Raw genomic sequence first — 19493 nt, forward strand, 5'->3', positions numbered from 1 at the left:
TCTGTAGTGATGATTTCGTCCACTGGACTGCCTTGCCTGTGGGTACTAGGGTGTTCTTTCACAGGAGTTCCTGTGTCGNTGCTGTCGCAGACCCCAGTCTTTTCCAATAGTAGCTTTGCAGGAGCAGAGCGCGTTGAGCGCCTTCTTTCTCCGCTCTCCGCTGTACCTTTTCCAGGAAAGCTTTTGACAAATCGAGATTTGCTCCATTGAGGGACGGAGGTCGGAAATTGAAGAGAACAAGTTCGGTTTTAGTGGGGTTGACCCCTAGGCCGTTTCTTTCTACCCACCCTGTCAGATCGTTAATTGCAGAGTGTAGAATCTCGCTGACCGTAGAGAGGAATTTCCCCACGACCAGAATGACTAAGTCATCCGCGTAAGCAACGACCTTAGCGGCTTTCGATGAACGAAGCAGGAATTCGTTTAGCAAGAGGTTCCACAGGAGGGGGGCTAGCACCCTCTCGCCCCCTTTTAGGTGTGCCCCATGTGGCTGTTTTCTTTACTTCTGATGTTCCCAAGGAGCCATTGATGTTTCTGGTGCTCAACATATTGTCGATCCAGAGAGTGATCAATGGGTCCAGTCCTACAGCCACAATGGAGCAGTGTATGGATGCCAAATTAACATTGTTAAAGGCGCCCTCCACGTCCAGGAAGGCTGCCAGCGCATATTCCTTGTGATTCAGTGCTTGCTCTATACTCCCAACAACCTCGTGCAGGGCTGTTTCAACCGACCTACATTTACGGTAGGCATGCTGAGCCTCGCTGAAGTTCCCAGGAGTAAAGCATTGCGTGCTCTGCAGACTCAGAAGCCTCTCCATTATTTTGGGAAGAAATGATGAAAGGCTGATGGGCCTAAAATCTTTTGCAGTGCTGTGGCCCGCTTTTCCTGCTTTGGGAATGAAGACCACTCTTACCTCCCTCCATGGCTTTGGGATATAGCCTAGGAGCAGACTCGCCCTATAGATTGTCGTTAGCCAGGGGGGTTACCGTGGCTCTTGTTCGTTGTAGCATGGCTGGAAAGATCCCATCTGGTCCCGGAGATTTGTTTGTACTTTGTCTGTAGTGATGATTTCGTCCACTGGACTGCCTTGCCTGTGGGTACTAGGGTGTTCTTTCACAGGAGTTCCTGTGTCGCCTGCGTTACCGCAGCCAGGGAAGTGGACGTCCATAAGGTGTTCCAGTGTTTCAAGGCTGCTTTCGGTGTGCCCTCCTTTTGGCTTTTCAAGAAAACCGGGAGGAGCTGGGTTTTTCGAGAGGCACCTTCTTAGTCGCGCGGCATCAGTAGTCATTTCGAGGTCCTCGCAAACTTTGGACCACGAAACCTTCTTTGCCTTCTTTATCTCTTTCTTGAACGCATTGAAGTTGCGACCATATTCGTCCCAGTCCTCCGCGTTCTTAGTGAACTTCGCTTTATTGAAAGCTTTCCTAGTTGCTATCCTGAGCTGCCTTAGATCGGCCGTCCACCACCTTGGGTGTCGCTTAGAAGGTTTGCTCTCGGGACAGGTTGTTATGTAACATTCGTTGAGAGACTTCGTTAGACAGAGAACCGCTCCCTCCAGTTAGTCCACTGAAATTGGCTCCACCGTGTACGGTGGACTCGCTCCAGACACCAACTGGCTGAATTTGTTCCAATTTGTCCTACGAGGATTTCGATAAGGTTTTAGTTTCGGCCTGCTTAGGTTAATGGAGAATACGATGCGACAATGATCAGAAAAAGAGCATTTTGTCGAGACGCGCCAGCTGTCAACCCTAACATTGTTCGAGTTAGTTACAAGAGTTATATCTATAACCTCCTCCCTTATTCCATTTTAGAAAGTGGGGTGATTACCCTTGTTACAGATAGTAAGTTTCATGGATAATAAGTAACTAAAGAGTGACTCACCTCTATCGTTGATGTTCGAGCTGTTCCACGCCGTGTGGTGAGCGTTGGCGTCACAGCCAGTCACTCTATTTATCCCTCGCTGCTCCGCCCAGGCGGAGAGTTTCCTGAAGGATATTGACGGGGGATCGGGTACATCGTATGGCATGTATAAAGATGCGAGGATAAGGTCGGGTGCTCCCCTCTGCTCCAACATTGCCACTGTCATGTCCGAATCGCTAAATTGGGGAAGAAAGAGAATATTAGTGCTTTTCTTAACCAGAATGCAGCTTCTAATTTTACCTTCGGTCTGTGGGTGAGAAGTAGAAAGTCGCTAGTGGATAGACCTGTGATCCTCCCCGCCACTAGCCAGGGTTCTTATATTAGGGTCACGTCCACATCTTCCTCACCTATGAAGAGCAGCAGATCCTCCGATGCTGCCCTGCAGTGATGCAGATAAATCTGCACCACCTTTAGGCTTTTAGGATTCTCTTTCAGCATCGGGGATGATCACCCTAAGGTGACCGATGCCATATCTTATTTGGCCGGCTTTGCGACAGGATCTGCAAGGGTTGTGGACCGATCTTGATCCAAAGGTCCTTGCTGTTACCCTTGTCGCGAGCGAGGCCTCGGACAATCGTCCAGTCGTCAGGGATAACATCCATGTTCTGACATTTGATTAAGGCTAGTGGGGTCTCGACCTCCACGAGGGGGGGCGGGATCCACACTCGCACTGTCGTACGGGATGGCACCTCTGAGAGCGAAAAGTAAATTTTGAAAAAATATATATATACATTATTTTAGCGGTTAGGGCTCGGTATGACGAATTTCTCCAATGGTCCTCGTTATTTGAAAATCTGAAAACTTGATAGATAGAAGATCTTTTCCTAAAACTTATTTACACATAAAGCGGTGTGATATTTTATATGTTGACGAATCCAATAAAGCACGTTACTCGATTCCCTTCTATGCTGATTGACGCCAATCGGAAATGCCAACTGATGCCAAGTCCTTCTCTAACTGGTACTTTTATCCTCTGCAACCACCAACGGAAAACAAACAAAGGAAACAAAAACAAAATCATTCGAGCGGTTTTCGAGCATTTTGGAAATAAAAAAATTCTTAATTTTTTCAAAAATTGTTTCCTTTAAAATGATCAATATTTGTCGAAATTGCATAAGATTTGCACATAATAGTATTTCTATTGCTCTAAGGAACTTATATTCCGAAAAAAGAAGTTATATCTGCAAATAATAAGTTGCTTCTTCTTCTTATTTGGCGCTGTAACCGCCTAAGCGATTTTGGCCGAGTACAGCAAGGCATGCCAGTGGTTTCTCTTCTGTGCCAACACCAATTGGAAACGCCAAGTGAAGCCAAGTCCTTCTCCGCCTGATCCTTCCATCGCAGTGGGGCCTCCCTCTTCCTCTGCTACCACCAGCGGGTTCCGAGTTGAATACTATCAGAGCTGGAGCGTCGGTGTCCATTCGAAAGACATGGCCAAGCCAGCGGAGCCGCTGTATTTTAATTCGCTGCATTATTTCCATGTCGTTGTAAAGCTCATACAGCTCCTCGTTCCGTCGTCTGCGGTACTCGCCGTTGCCAACGCGTAATGGCCAGTAAATTTTCCGCAAAGTCTTTCTCTCGAATACTCTAAGAGCCGCCGCATCGGTCCATGCCTCCGCGCCAAACACCAGCACAGGCATGATGAGTGACTTATAGAGCGTGGTTTTCGTACGTCGAGAGAGGACTTTACTCCTGAATTGCCTACTCAGTCCAAAGTAGCACTTGTTGGCAAGAGTGATTCTGCGTTGGATTTCCATGCTGACATTATTATCGCTGTTAATGCTGGTTCCCAAGCAAACGAAATTCTCTACTTTCTCGAAATTGTAACTGTCAACAGTGACGTGGGTGCCAAGGTGCGAATGTGCTGACTGTTTGTTTGATGACAGGAGATACTTCGTCTGAAGTCTGCAGCGTCTTTTCACCAGTAGGTGCGGAAGCCAATATTTACTATTGTTTCTACGACAGAAATCGAATTGGTTACTTACAAAGATGAATCTTTCGATAGGTTTGGTGTTTTATTTTTGAAACGCCGCACTTTTCTTTGAAATCGCTGCATTACTTCTTGTGCAATAAGGGTTTTTGTGAAGCTCTAAAAATTACAACTGCATACAACATTTGAGCATAGCCTCCATATCGAAAGGTACCTGCCAGCATTTTTTTTATTGCGAAAGTTACTAATTCGACACGACATTTCTGAGAAAATCATCGCCGATGATATCGCTGTCTTTTCGAATTCTTATCCGCTCTCGGGAAGAACTGTACCACCAAGACGTCACGTCTTTATGAAACGAAATCGATACAGCAATTAGAATCTATTTCGATAGGAATGACAGTAACATGCGCGATAAAGACTGAAGTCTTAAAAAATACTCTTCTGTTGGTTAAATTTTTGATAAAACTTAAAAAGAAATTTGGGATACCTCTGCGCTTGCAACCACAGCCGCAGAGTTACTTACGCCATTTTCATCCTGCTCTCAGCTTAGATTGCTAGCTCAACCGCACTTATATTTTATGAAATCCCAACTGAACATTGAAAATGTATGGTAAAACGGCATTAACATAATAAATCGAATAACGCATCTGTTAAAAATTTTTACGTAATTTTATTATTTCTTATTCGAATATGAGTGCTTGCACGTTAACTGAAAAAAAAAAAAAAATAGAAAACAAAAATATAATTTTACTTGATTGAACTTTCAAGATTGCTTGTTATTTTTTAAAACTTGAAAGAGTAAAAATAGTCCAAGCACCTGTTAAGAAGATAGAAAAGCGATAGAAATGATTTTTGTTTTTGTGAACTGAGTAGTCCACTTGCAAACAGCGTTATGTGATTTTATAATAGAACGCCATAAATTTGAAAAAACGACTACGACAACAAGTAACATTTAAATTGAATCTTTTTTATTACCAACTGAAAATTTGGACAAATAAGAACCTTACAAAATTGTAACATAACATAACATGACATAAGATAATATTAACAGTCTATACGACTTAAAGCAGTATTCTAAGTTCATCAGAAGATGTATACTTTTGAAAGATTATAAATAAGTATGATAGCGACTTTTGAAAGACGAGTTAACATTTATATAAAAATATATAAAAAGATTATGCACTGTCTTGTTAGTGGACATGAAACTACTTTAAATACTGGTACGTAATCCACCAAAAACTAAACATCGAAAAAATTTTACATAACGACCTTTGCAAGTGGACTACTCAAATGAGTTAGTATCGCTTTGATAACTGGCATCGGGGCGATAGGCAATAAAATTCTCTTCCAATTGCTGACAGGGGTAAGACGTATTCTACGTCAAAACAAAACGTTGATAGAAGTTTTTCCGAATTCGTAGCAGCCCACCGGAAATAAAAAACTTGTCGCCCTCAGGAATAAATTTATTGCCGGCAATATCGCCATCGTATCGATTTCTTATTACCGTCGCTCTAAAACATCCGCCGCGGGCAACTCGCCTGGGCGAGTCGTTTTCTTATTACCTGAATGAGTCGTTTTATTATTGCTACAGGCGATATTTGAATAATAATTTCTTGCAAAAATTTTATTCTTTTTTAATATTTCATTTGTTTTTGAACATATGCACATATATCGACGCCTCCAAACCATACTAGGCTAAAACGGACTAGGTCTAAGGTGGGTTAGCATGGTATGGGTTGGAGGCGTCGATATGTTGGTTGGTTGCAGTGCTTCCTAGTCGCTGCCCAGGATACAATTAGCGCATTATTGCGCCATTTTGGTCGTCGATATGTACTTTCAATTTACCTTAATAACGTTAAGTATATGTATTACAATTTAAATATCGCTGGTTTAAAGTGAAAATTTTAAAGGAGAGGACAAACTTATAGCAAATTTTTCAGGTATTTTGCGGAACTTTGAATATAACATTTTGCGTTTTTAAAGTAAGGTCCATGGGAATCAGAGAAACTCGATGCTATCTACATAAAATATATCGTGTTATTTTGACGTCGTTGAATTTCCTGTGCCTATTTTTGACTTGGCAAATTCCCTGTTCATTGAATATAAAGAAATAGAGCGAGTACCCTACTTCTCTTAGAAACGATGTATTTTTAACTCCTTTTCCTTTCTATATCAAAATATGAATTTTCACAACAAACGCACTTAGCAAGTTTTCACTCTAATGCCGGATTTCCACTAGGCATCAATGGAAAAAAATTAAATGACATACATATATACTTGGGCATTAAAAAAAATCGTGTCATTATGTTAAACAATAGATAATCATTAAATTCATTTGCACATGGCATATTTTAAATGCCTGCAATTTTATGTCATTTCAATGCCTAGTGGAAATTCGGCATAGTTAGAAATATCTATTCGTTTTCAATTAAAAATTTATTACTGTTGTTGTCTTTTTCAGGATGATTAACACAATGTTAACTAAAATTCTCAGCATCCCTTTTAAAGTCTACAGAACTAATCAAATATACAAATATCAAAAAATATGTATGTGTGCGTATTGAATTCCCAGTGCTGTATCGATTTTTTACTTTTCAGATTTTTATTGTGCTAATTTTGGCTAGTTCTGACGGCGGGCAGCAACAAAAGTATCATCTGACTATCTGAATTAGGAACCACCCATTAGCAATATGTATGCGAGCGTGCCCATGCTCCGGATTTCCAAAGTTTATATGTACATACGTATTAGATACGTGCATATGTACATACATATGTACCTGGGTATTCTAGGACTACACCAAAAATTTTGTCATTACATAAACACGATGTAGAAAACTAAGGGTCTAATTATGCATACTTCGCATAACTTCGCACAACCATTTGTACCAGTCCAATAAAAATATAACTTAAGAAAATGTGAAGTAAAATCTAACAGCCAGTTTCACCAAACTATTTAAGTGGAAATTAACTTTAATTTAAGTTTTTATTTAAATCTCATTTTAATTATTTTCAGTTTCAATAAACTATTTATTTAAGTGAGTAAAAAGTGGTTGTAAAACAGATAGGACTAGCTTTCGCTTGCATTTGTACTGAGAGCTTTTGAAAGCTTTGGCACGCTGTGTTGTAAAAGCAGGGCTGGTATACAAGTAAGCAGCAGATGCACAATGATCAGGTGATTAGACGTGTAACACCTCTGAGTGTGGTTATTCTGATTTAACTTTTATTTAAGTGCAGAGCATAGGTCACTTAAATCAATATTAAAATTGATTGGTGAAACCGAAATTAAAGTAATTTTCACTTAAATAATTTGGTGAAACTGGCTGTAAGCCCAACAGATCGCTAAGTTTTTATAAGTTCTGCTAATTTCTGGGTAATGGAACACATACAAATTAGATACAAAGTACATACGAAAATACAGTTTGAAGTTTATGCGAAGTTGTGCGAAGTTATGCGAAGTATGCATAATCAGACCAAACTGGCGACTGTATATACCGAAAGTTCGCAGTGGCATATTTAGATAGCGATTTTTAAAGGCAAAGCCGATGCTACTCTGCTTCGTCTGTGTTAGAGCGCAGCAGACATATTCGCTTTAGAGAGGAATGGAGCTAACAAAACAAATCAAAACTCAAATCATGTGCACATGTTGGCATCGTATTTAATCCAGCAACAAAGTTAACGAACCTCACACATTCGCGTACATATCCAATGTCGACAAAAGCGCAACTGAAAAAAAACATGGTAGTGGCAACAACAAACGATGCAACAATGTAATGGAAGCCCTTCAGTCGTCGTCGTCGTTGGCGACGGATTTCAGCCGTCGCAGGCGTTGTCGTTACTGAGCGCGACAAACACTCATCGTTAGCGGTGTTTTTGTTGGACAACCAGTCAGCCATTATGCCATCAAATTGAGTGAGAGAGCAAATATGAGAGAGGTAGAGTGAGAATATACATTTGTACGCCTTTGATTACTATGCCGCAAACAACAAATTCTCAAATGTAAAGATGGCCGCCACAATGGCTGAATAAGTAGAAATGGAATTAAATTGCGATAGAAGCTGATACATATACATATACGTATACAAAGCATTTGACCATTTCAACAAAGCGGAAGGAAAAGAAACAATTATTGGTGTCGAGCACTGTGGGATATATCATATCAATATGCAATAGAAATATGTGTAACGGCAGTGGCTGTTGAGAGCACCGGCTTCCGATGAAATTGGTTTATCTAGTTGAGCTTCCGCTCTTTCGATTAGAATTGCTTCGCAGCCATTGACCAGCTGATTCTTGCGGTTGCATGCACATACACATAGATACGAATTGTGAGTGTGAAGAGTAAGTGTATGTGGGGAGCTGACTCAATTTCCTAAAAGAGATTCCCTATACATATTTGCCGGGCTTCCGTAATCACCGCTTCCATTCGAATTTCTGCAGCAGCTCCCAGTGATGGAAAAGCAGGCACAATAGTGCCATTTTTGGCACTTTCATTCTCGGAGGCCCTTTTGGCACAATTCATCCTATTTTGGCACAACTATAAATTATAGAAACTTAGCATAATGTGTAACAAAAAATCACTTACTACATTATAAATAAAAAATTACAAAAAGTGAAAATTAAAAGCACTATAAAATTCAAATAAAAAATATTAAGTGACAGCTCTTTATAAAAAGCTGAATTCCATTTGTGAATACACAGCACAAATAGTAAGTTTTCGCAACAAACTTTTAATTGAGAATTTTTAGAAAGATTCTAAGATTGCAGTCCCGTTGATTTTTAATAATTTTTTTTTGCTGACGGTGTCAAATGTTTTCATCCATTTAAACAACGTTCGTACATACTTTATATGGAAAAAATGCGTGAAATTGTTAGCTTGGAATCTCTCTAAAAATTCTGAATTAAAAGTTTGTTGTTTTGCGAAACCCTGCTGATTTTTGATAATTTTTGTGCAAAGTTTGAAATGTCGATTTGTGTACATATACGGCGTTTTTTAAATTATGAGTTAGACTTTTATATAAAATCAATAAAAACTGAAACGGGATGAAATGTCTCACAGACATTATTTCGCATATAGGTATTTCGGTGTATTTCCCCTTCGTAGTTAGAATACTGTGTTATTTTACTATGAATTTATGTATACATCTATGTCTACGGAGTCCTCCATCAAAGTGATATACTGTAATAATTTTATTAATTAATAATTATTATATTACCTCAGTGTATTTTAAAAATTAAATTTCTAAAAATATATTGTTCATAAAAGGCCTTAAAAGAACGAATTTTAATTTTGTGACACTTTCATCTTCTTTTCGGCACTATTTTTGAAGAAAATTAGGCACATTTTGAAATTTTGAAATTCCATCCATGGCAGCTCCTCAATTGTTATTCAGCTGGTGACCTAAGCCGCTCGTCACTCGTTTGAAAATTGGATACATCGATTCCGCAGGTAATGCTGGCACAGTCGGTTGAGAGAGCTCGTTTGGTAAAGTCGTTTTCGTTGGTGTGAGATTGCAAATGTCGCGACGTTGAAGAGCTCATCTGAAGACATTAAGTAAAAAATAAAAATTACAAAACAAAGCCAAAAAATATAACGTTAACTACAATATTTTTCTATCTGTAAGGAGAATCATAAGCAAAAACGACTTATATTAGATAAACAACAATAACGTTGCAAAATTGTGATAAAGTAAAAAAATTGGAAGAAATATAAATGCATACATACATATACATACATACAAGAAAAAATGTGTGTATATAAAAGAAAAAATAAGGGAGAAAAGTGAAATATAACCGAAAAATTACTCGTAGGCATGTGCGTATAAAGAACATTTAAAAACCAGATTGAACTACGCCGAGGAAAATAAAGTTTTGACCTCAATCTGATGTAAGTCCAGACAAAAAGGGCGTAGTTACTCGTGTTCGCTTAAATTTGCTCTACTTCGTGTGTAAACCGCGTCTGCCCCTTTGATCGTAAGCACCAACGGTGTGTCGTATCGCCGTGCGGTGGGTCGCTCGAACAGTTCGTCAGCCTATCTGTCTATCCATTTCAAAACTCTATTCATGAATACATACTGCGTGTGCAAGTGGGACGGCTCATAAACATAACTCTCTCGGAGTGTAATATATATTCAAAGACCAAAAATTCACAGAAGCAACGACCAAATACATACCAAGTACCTTCTTAGGGTCGCTTGTTGTTGGTCGCTTAGAGACGTTAACCCAAAAAAATAAAAATCGTTCAAGGCAAAGCAATTGCTTTACTATCTGCGGCAGCGGCTACAACATCAGCTAACGTGGCAGAGTTGAGTGGATTAGGGCAGAACGAAGTGAAACGCAAAACCACTCAATATCAGAGTCTTGATACTCAATAGACACCAGCATCATTATCCCTGGCACTGCAAGGGGAAAGCAAAGTCAGAAGGAAATCAGACGAGCGGTATCCGTAATTGTCGCAGCAAACGTCGCGAAACTCGAAGCCCTGTGACATAGTCAAAATCGAAGCTGAAGCCATAAACTACCAGCAGTCATTAAGAGTTTTTTTTACATCGCTTGGGTTGGGCTGAGTATATATCTATGTATGTAGTCGGTCGATCGAACGCAGATGAAAAAACGTTATGGTCGCCGTCGCGCTTACCAAATCAAATTAATACAATTACAACTAAACTACATATACACATAGAAGCACACATAAAGAAATGAATGAACTTTATGAAGGCTGAGTTATTTTTGTGAGAGGAAAAGACAACTAAAAAACAAATAAAATCCAAAGTGTATTATTTAAATATTTTGTGAGTAAAGACTGATAAAAGTAACGACAAGATTGTTCCAAAAAATAAAATTGAACACATAGTAAAAAAACAAAAGCAGAAAATAATTAAGGATTTATAAATACATGTGCACATACGAGTTGACTAAAAAGTAAAAATTTAAAAACTACTTTACGTGAAAATAAGTACATGCTTAGTATATGCAATAAATTAGTTCAACAAAGTGTGACTATAAAATACCATTAATTAAAAAAAAAAATATTAAATACATATATATTTCTATCTACCTGCAAAAAAATTTTAAACATTTAAGTAAAACGTTAAACTCAAATTCAACAAAAAAATAACATATTATGGATTAATGTTCCTGGTAAACTAAACATTCAGAATACCCCACATATAAACGAAAATACGTATGTATGTACATATACACATAAATAGATGCCCTCTTAAATGGATTATAATCAACCGTAAATAAAAAACTACATACTTTCGTGTGAAATAAGTTCAGAAGCAATTGAAACACCAGCAGCAGAACAAAGTGATAACCGAGAACGGATTATATATACTTACATACCTGCATAGGTTCGTATGTACATACATATGTATGCATGTGCATGTATATGTATTTGTGTTTCAGAAATCCCTTGGCAATACCATATGAATAGCCATGTGCTGGCCCGAGAATAAATAGTGTCAGATGTGAACCGTTTAGATAGTGTCGATATTTGATAAAAATATAAATGGGTAAAAGGGAAACTTTCCTATGCTTATGAAACACCAGTGCCTGAAGATAAAGAAGTGCAAGAAGTGAGGTTCATGATGGATTCCAAAAAATAAAATTCGAAAGAATCCCATGCTCCAAACGCAACTCCGTTACCATTTACCACTAAAATTTTAAAAAGTAACGCAAGCAAGGAAAACCAGTGCCAACAAAAAAAAAGCAAAGTAAAATATAAATTTTGTGTCTTGCGGGAATTTATATATTATTTCGATGTGAGTGCCCCAAAGAAGTATCCAGAAAAACTACACAACGGCCAGTTGCGAAAAGTGTTCAAGTTGATTTTGATGTTAATAAAGAAAGTAAGTAAAGCTCGTGAGAAAATCTTACTTTAATTTCTGAGCCAAAGTAAACAACATCAGGGAAATATTATCAAAATGACGATGGCTGCATGCTTTGCAAACTACGATATTACCTTACCACATGGCATATCCTCCACGGCGCCACACACTGCTCCGCCCCATCATCATCATCACCACAACAGTCATAGCCATAACCACAATCATCAGCAGCAGTCACAGCAAACGCATCACCACCAACAGCAGCTACAACAACTTTACCATCCCCCGCAACAACAGCAGCAGTTGCAACAACAACAACATCACCCGCAACAGCATCCACACCATTCGCAGCCATCAAACGGTGCACCGTCGTCAACAGTTATAAGTCGTTCGTCGTCCTTGACGGCGGCGGCGCAGGCTGCCAGAGGTGGCAATGCGTCCACAGCGACACCCGCCGTCGCCGCCATTAACTCAGTGATTAGCAGCACCAACATTGGTAGCGCCAGTATTAGCAATAGCCGCACTAACAGCGCCAATACCACTAGCATAAACAGCAGCACCGGATCTACGTTATCGAGTAGCCCAACGATGGCGATCATCAGTGCCGGCGGTGTTGCGACACCACAGAAAGACTATTCCATTCCATTACACGTAGACTGTAGCGTGGAATATGAATTACCAAACCAACCCAAACCACCGGTGGGTCAGCGCGTCGAACCGTTGCTGATGATCCATCCTTGCTATTTCCGCAAAATGGAATCACAACGGCGCAGTCCTTTTGTTAACAACATGCCAGCAACAGCACGTGGCAGCACTGCCTTACTGGTAAGCGGTCTGAGCAGCTCTGCGTCGTCTTCGAGCGGTGCAGCATCCGTGGTAATCTCATCCGGTTCAACAGCGACCAGTTCTTCCGCCCGTCGTGCTGCTGCTCGTCAATCTCAGGTCATACAGCAACAACAACACCAAACTCAGCAACACATGCAACAGCACCAAGTGGTCGCTCAATATCAGCAACAGTTGCAGCATCAGCAACTGCGACAGTCATCGCAGCAGCAGGAGCAGCAACAGATGTCACAAATGTCGCAACAAGCGCATTACCCGGTGGTGGTAACACACCACCATCACAGTCATCACCAACAGCAATCGCAGCAACAGCAAGCTACGCAACAACAAGCAAGCATCGCTTCCTCCGCACCAACGTCCTCGTCTGGCTCCACAGCTGCGTACACTGAGCACGCAAGCGCAGTAAGACGCGCAGCCGCCCAACATCGAAATATCCAAAGTCGTTCCGCCTCCGCCGTCGTTAGCAATGCCAACCAAGGTCATCAGCAACAGCAGCAGCAGCACCGTCAAAACCAAAGTCACAGCCGCAGTACCTCGACCTCAATTGCCGCTGCCGCCACAGCAGCTGCCGCCGTTACCTCTCAAAGCCAACAGAATATCCTAAGCCAGAATGCCTCGCAATGGGACCAACTGGCAACGATAGCGGCGCGTTCCTCAATGACACCTGCATCAGCAACGGTTGCCGTCCACTCGAGCCAAATGCTTGCCCCGCGAAGCACACCCGCCTTATTTGGCAAAAGCCTTTCCGCCGTGGGAAAACGTGACGCAATGATATCGGGTGGCGTATACAGTGCCAGCAGCTCCGCAGCGGCAACTGGAATGACAACGCATAGCAGCAGTAAGCAGCAGCAGCCACAACACCAATCCGAACAAACGCATTGCTTGCCCAATGGCGCAATATGGGCCGATGCAAGCAGCGTTGCATCCGCTTCAGCTGCTACGTCAAACACCGCGTCGGCGCTGATGATCGACCGCAGCCCGATGGCGACAGTTCCTAGCAACTACCAGGCTGGGCCCGACACGACCCCAGCGATAGGCTCTCACTACGCCCGCGACGATAAACTCTGCGGCAAATACCGCCAGTACTTGCGATCGCAACGCATACATCCTTACTTGTCGGCGGCAACTGCGAACGCGGCAGCCGTTGCCGCGGTGGCAAATATTGGACAGACGTTTCCACAATTCGCCGCGACACCGTCTTTCCAACACCTGCAGCAAATTTCATGTTATAACGTATGATCGCCGTGAAGCGCTTTTACGGCAGCCACGGAAACAGCAGCATCAGCACCAGCGGCGGCAAATTAGAAAACCGTAAATGTTTCCCCGAGTGGATAAGTGTGGTGCAAAACTGAGTCCATGGGAAGACTGTCCCGGTGAGCATATCTTGCCGGGGAGCAGCGCGATGTCAGTGAAGATATGCGATATCAGCGAAAATGTTGCGAAGCTTTTGAATTTAGCTTATTTCGCAGACGATGTTGAACGGATGGATGGTAGTCTAAAATTGTAGTAACATTGTTATATAAAATTATTCTTTATAATTATCAATACCCAAAATCGTATTTCGATACACAAAAGACAACGTAAAATTAAATTTAAATAGTAAAATAAATGTTGCAGGAGAATTGATAAATTGTTAAATTAATATTGAAATCAAACAAATAAAAAAAGGTTTGCGAATATGTATTGGAACTGCAAATTAATACAAAAAAATCGCCGATATTAAAAACAACAGCCGTCGACGAGCCGGACAGTTACTTGAACATAAATCCTTGAATGCTTAAAAGTTATTTTTATTCGCTTGCATTGTAGGTTTGAAGTAAAAATTATGCGTGTAGGGCTTAGGTTTTGTGGCCCTAGCGGTTTGTGTTGAAGGCACTACAGATGAGTGGGATATAATCTACATTAATGTTCATACATGCATATATTTATGAAGTGTAGGGTTAAATACGTACTTTTGTGTGGACAAGTTTTTTACAAGAACGCCGACGGTATTTGAATTTCATTGTGTACCGCCGGGTTTTGTATTTTTCAATTATTCGCGCATCGTATGCTAAATGCACTAAAACAACTTAAAAATTTGTTACGCCACATAAAATGTATGGGTCTCTCTGACGAAGAATGCCGAAGTGAATTGTTTCATATGAAAGTTGTGTAAGCACCTAAACTAAACTTACGCGTTTTTTTAATCGATATTTAACTTTGAAATGCTATTCGTTGCTTATGCATTATTTAACGACTTTGTGCAAAATCCCGTTTATCATCAGAAACTAATGACCTTCGACGAATTCGTTTCATCACACTTTTTTAATTCTTTAATTAGTTTTATATTTAATTTAATTTGTCTTGCTAACACAAAACACTTGTCTGTGAAATTTCCACACTAAAAATGCGCTGTAATGTGTAAAATTAATACATACAGAAATGATTAAATCGAGTGATTAAATTGAAATACAAATAAGCGAAAAAATATGAAAATAAACTGAGTTAATGAACGAATGTGCATACATATTTATTTGTGTAAGTGAATTTAGTGTGCGCTTTTTTTTAAAAATTGCGCGTCTAGTGCGAACCTCCATTTTTCCGCCGTCTTCCTGCCTATGCGCCATTTGACAGAATAGCCGTCGGTTACTGTGCTGGTTGGTGGCATTTCGTTATTGCTATATTTGTTTTGTCTATTAATTTTTCGCATTACTTCTATGAGATTGCGCTCATTTGGGTCAAACAAACCAGAATTATACATTTGGATTAAATATGTATTTATTTTGGTTTTTATTATTTCGTGGTGGGTTACTTAAAAATCTACCTTTGCTTTCGTCTCGACTACAGAATAGATCTCATTTGATTCCTAAAAAGCATATCTCTTTAAATAATTTTAATTTTCTTAGTAAACACATGTCGGTCAATTCATTCTGCTTGTTTCGATGTACATAGAACTGTACGTTAATTACAGCGGATGTAGTAACCAGAATGAGGTTTACAAAACTAAACAAATGTAAAAGCAATAAGCCGCAATTAATCGTTAAACTGAAAATTTAAAATAGTCGATAGTTATTTGATCGGTCACGCTTAGAGGTCAGCTAAATTTTGAGCTGTTCTTTGCGAATGTAAATTGGAGCAAACATACATTGGTAGCCGATAATGACGACAAATCTTGAAACAAGGCTATATACAAGTAAAACAATATACGAGTAACTAGCAAATAGTAAATGCGTAATAATAATTATGCTGATAATACGTAAATTCATATACATACATACATATGTATGAAAATTCACGCCGGGATGAGCTAATATCCCACATAAACAGCTTTATGAAACAAAAATAATTGACCATCTAATTATTAATTCATAAGACAAACATCAATTAGGAGCGCATTCTTATATACATATATGTACATACCTACCGCCAAGGCCGTATTTAGGGAGGAGGAGGGCGGGGGCCTTGTAGGTGTTCTGACCAACCAACGAAATGTAGAAATGTTAGATTTTAAGGTACTTAAACAAAAAAGGCAAAATGAGCTTTAAAAAAGGCAAACAAAAATTATATATATTTTTTAATTTTGTTATGTACTTCTTTTATGTACAATGTGAAGGTCCAATGAAAGATATAAAAAAATACATACAGTGGTCAAAAAATTATAGCCGAACACCTTTTTGCCAGGCTTCAACGTATTATTTTTGTTGTTGTTGAACTTTTGCTATTTTTTTTATAAAAATATAGTTCATTCTTTAACAAAACCCGTGTAAATCCAAGTTTCTTCATTTGAGTAGTCCACTTGCAAAGTGCGCTATGTAAATTTTTTACGATTTTTAGTCTTTGGTGAGTAACGTACCAGTATTTAAAGTAGTTTCATGTCCACTTACAATACAGTGCAAAATCTTTCTATATTCTGAAAAAATAGAGAATTGCAAAAGTCTCTATAATACTTATGTGTGTATTTATACACTTTCAAAAGTCTCCATCTTCTGATGAACTTAGAAAACTGCAAGAAAACGTGGTAGTTTAGGTGCCTAGTGGAAGGCGTCGTAAAAAAGAAGCAGGACAATCTTCATGGAAGAGAGAACGCGAAAAGCTAAAATAAGATAGCTATGTAAATGTTACTGTTCCAAAACTCGCTAAATTAAATTTTTATATATAAAATTTGCAAAAACTACCACAGTACGGTTTTGTTTTTTTTAATGTTATTAGGCTCTTGTTTATCCAAATTTTCAGATAATAAAGAGAAATATACAATTTGGATGTTAGTTGCTGTTGTAGAGGTTTTTTTACTTTATGGCTTATTATTAGAAAATCTCATAACGCTGTTTGCAAGTGCAATATTAAAAAAAAATTCAACAAACTTTCGAACAAATTTCGAACTTTTTTAAAAATTCTAAAATATTTAGACTATGTTCAAACAGGCCAGTTAGCTGAGGCAATTAAGCTTTAAATTTCGGAATTGAGTTTTGTGTTCACATATATGTCAGCTGCGCAATTAGAGATACGAAATCAGCTGCTGGATTACCTACAGTGATGGAAAAGTTGGTACAATCGTACCTTTATTTAGTTTGAAGGTGCATTCGGTACAAACACACAATTTTAGGTACATTTGGAACGTAGCCAAATAACTCTCAGAAATCAGTTCTTATTTTTATTGACATTTCAATGTATTTTCTGTTGCGGGCAACTGGTCCAATACCTTCCCTCCTTTGTGAATGGGCATACAAATGATACAAAAAGGTGGTCAAAGTAACGCAACTGTAGTTGATTTCGCCAGATAGACGGAAAATATTTATTTTTAAACGTCAGAACGGAGAACTGGGAGGAACTTAATTCACCTTTTCTACAACATAGTTTTGTCACGCGCTGCTCGAAGAGATTCTTTTCATAGCCAAAATTTGTTTAATGTGAGTACAAAAGTTGATGTGGTATCGATGGGAATTTTTATCCTCCTATCTTCTTTATATAGAAATACATATTTACTTTTTGGGTACATCTATCCACTTTTAGATAAAGCTTTCCGTAAATTAGATACAATTTTATAATTAAATTTTCCATCCCTGATGGAATATCAGCTCTAAAAGAGGGACAGAAACAAACAGCTGATTGCTCTTTGTTCAATAAACATAGCTCAAAGCCAAAATTAAACATACCTAGCAAGGTTGCATAGAGAATCTGACACAAATTGCCAATTAATAATTAATTGGCAATTAATAAATTGAATTTTTGTATGATAAATTGGGTAACAATTAAGGCTTAAATTGGTGAAAAGGTTCTTAATTGCCAATTAGACCCCTGTTTGAACATAGTATTAGCCATTTGAAATTGGACTTTATTCTACTAGAATTCAATGGGCTACAAAACTGCATAAAATGTGTTGAGTTTCTTTTTTAAATTGCATAAAATTTTAAGGCAGTGTAACCCGATTGGTGCATTTGTTCAGATTTGTATATTTTTATATTGGTACAAAAAAAGGGATAAAAAATTGGATAAATTTTTTTTGTAGTCAAAACATTGGTACAATACAGCGATGTTCTATTGAAAATTTTCAACAAATTAATTTTCGTGATTGGGATAAAGGAAAATATTTTGGGTGTTTACACAATTGGAATACGATTTGCACCAAATTTTGGCAAATACCCAATCGTGTGACACGATTTGCATCAAATTTTGCCAACACCCAATCGTGTGGCACTGCCTTTAAACTCGTATTTATAGGATGCATTTAAGGAAGNATGTTCTATTGAAAATTTTCAACAAATTAATTTTCGTGATTGGGATAAAGGAAAATATTTTGGGTGTTTACACAATTGGAATACGATTTGCACCAAATTTTGGCAAATACCCAATCGTGTGACACGATTTGCATCAAATTTTGCCAACACCCAATCGTGTGGCACTGCCTTTAAACTCGTATTTATAGGATGCATTTAAGGAAGGAACTATAAAAAAACTAACCAAAATTAAATAACAGCAAAAATAATATTTTAAAACTGATTACTCGTCCGTGCTATCATAGTAGCACAATGCCACTAAGCTCATTTCAAAATTTTTAGGCAATGGCCTCATGCGACGATCGATTATATTTTTTGTTGTTGGTGTGAAATATTTTTCTTTTAATTCTTTTAATCAAAATATGTTGAAATAAAAGTGAAACTAAAAACAATTTTGCTAGAACCGCACCCTCCCTCCCACCCCCTTCGAGAAAAAATCCTCGCTACGGCATATAAATATGTACATATATACAAAAGTAGGTACAGCCGTTTGTACGCAGATACACAAAATTAATGAATAATAGGTCATACGTAAATAGACATTAGTATGTTTAGATGGACATACATACATTAAGCTAGAAAACATGTAGAACGGAAATATGGAATAATGAAACACGAAATTGTACAAACAACAAAATTAACCAAGTACTTAATGTCTGCTTACAGAGTCGAAGCAGTTAAAAGTAAATTAAAAATATGGTAGTATGGTTCGAGATGAGATGAGTAGAGAAGATTACAGCAGTTTGATCAAGATTTGACTATGGACTATATAATAGAATACATACATAAATACATATGCATATAATAACTACATACAGACTTTTTTGGGTATCAACAGTGCGAAATGACTGCCAGTGGACCGACGGATGAATAGCAGGAAAAAGCTGCCATAAACGACCGTACAAACAATTGTTTGGCATTAGGTAGCGAATAGGTTAAAAGCAAGAGAAAACTATTCAAACTACATCCATTGGTCGAAAAATGTATAGCCGCACCACATATTGAGTTTTCAATTTTTGTTTATCAATAAATTTTGGTTATTATTACAACGCTTTTATCAACTTGCAATGTTGTGTTCCAGAAACTTTCAATGTTGTGTTCCAGAAACTTTCAATGTTGTGTGTCCGACACCATAAAGCAAAGCTTTGAAAAGCTCCTATAAAAAAGCATAGTGAATAGGGCGAGGTAGATGACATCTAGATGTCGCCCTATGTACTACG

At 38.6% G+C, this 19493-nt stretch overlaps 1 protein-coding gene across 2 annotated transcripts; it reads left to right on the plus strand.

Annotated features, from left to right (window-relative positions):
- Positions 1 to 9316: 9316 nt before the first annotated feature.
- corto (centrosomal and chromosomal factor corto) lies at positions 9317 to 14142 on the plus strand. Of its 2 annotated transcripts, XM_017620838.1 has the most exons (3): positions 9320 to 9399; positions 10929 to 11200; positions 11256 to 14142. In XM_017620838.1, the coding sequence occupies exon 3, from the start codon at positions 11774 to 11776 to the stop codon at positions 13757 to 13759; it is 1986 nt and encodes a 661-aa protein (XP_017476327.1). In that variant the 5' UTR covers positions 9320 to 9399; positions 10929 to 11200; positions 11256 to 11773; the 3' UTR covers positions 13760 to 14142. The 2 variants fall into 2 exon arrangements, with proteins under 2 accessions (XP_017476328.1, XP_017476327.1); XM_017620839.1 differs by lacking the exon at positions 10929 to 11200 and having other exon boundaries at positions 9317 to 9399.
- The last annotated feature ends 5351 nt before the right edge of the window (positions 14143 to 19493 follow it).

This window comes from Rhagoletis zephyria, unplaced genomic scaffold (genome assembly GCF_001687245.7).
Source record: "Rhagoletis zephyria isolate East Lansing unplaced genomic scaffold, Rhagoletis_zephyria_1.1 Rzeph_scaffold_02265, whole genome shotgun sequence".
Taxonomy (NCBI): Eukaryota; Metazoa; Arthropoda; class Insecta; order Diptera; family Tephritidae; genus Rhagoletis; species Rhagoletis zephyria.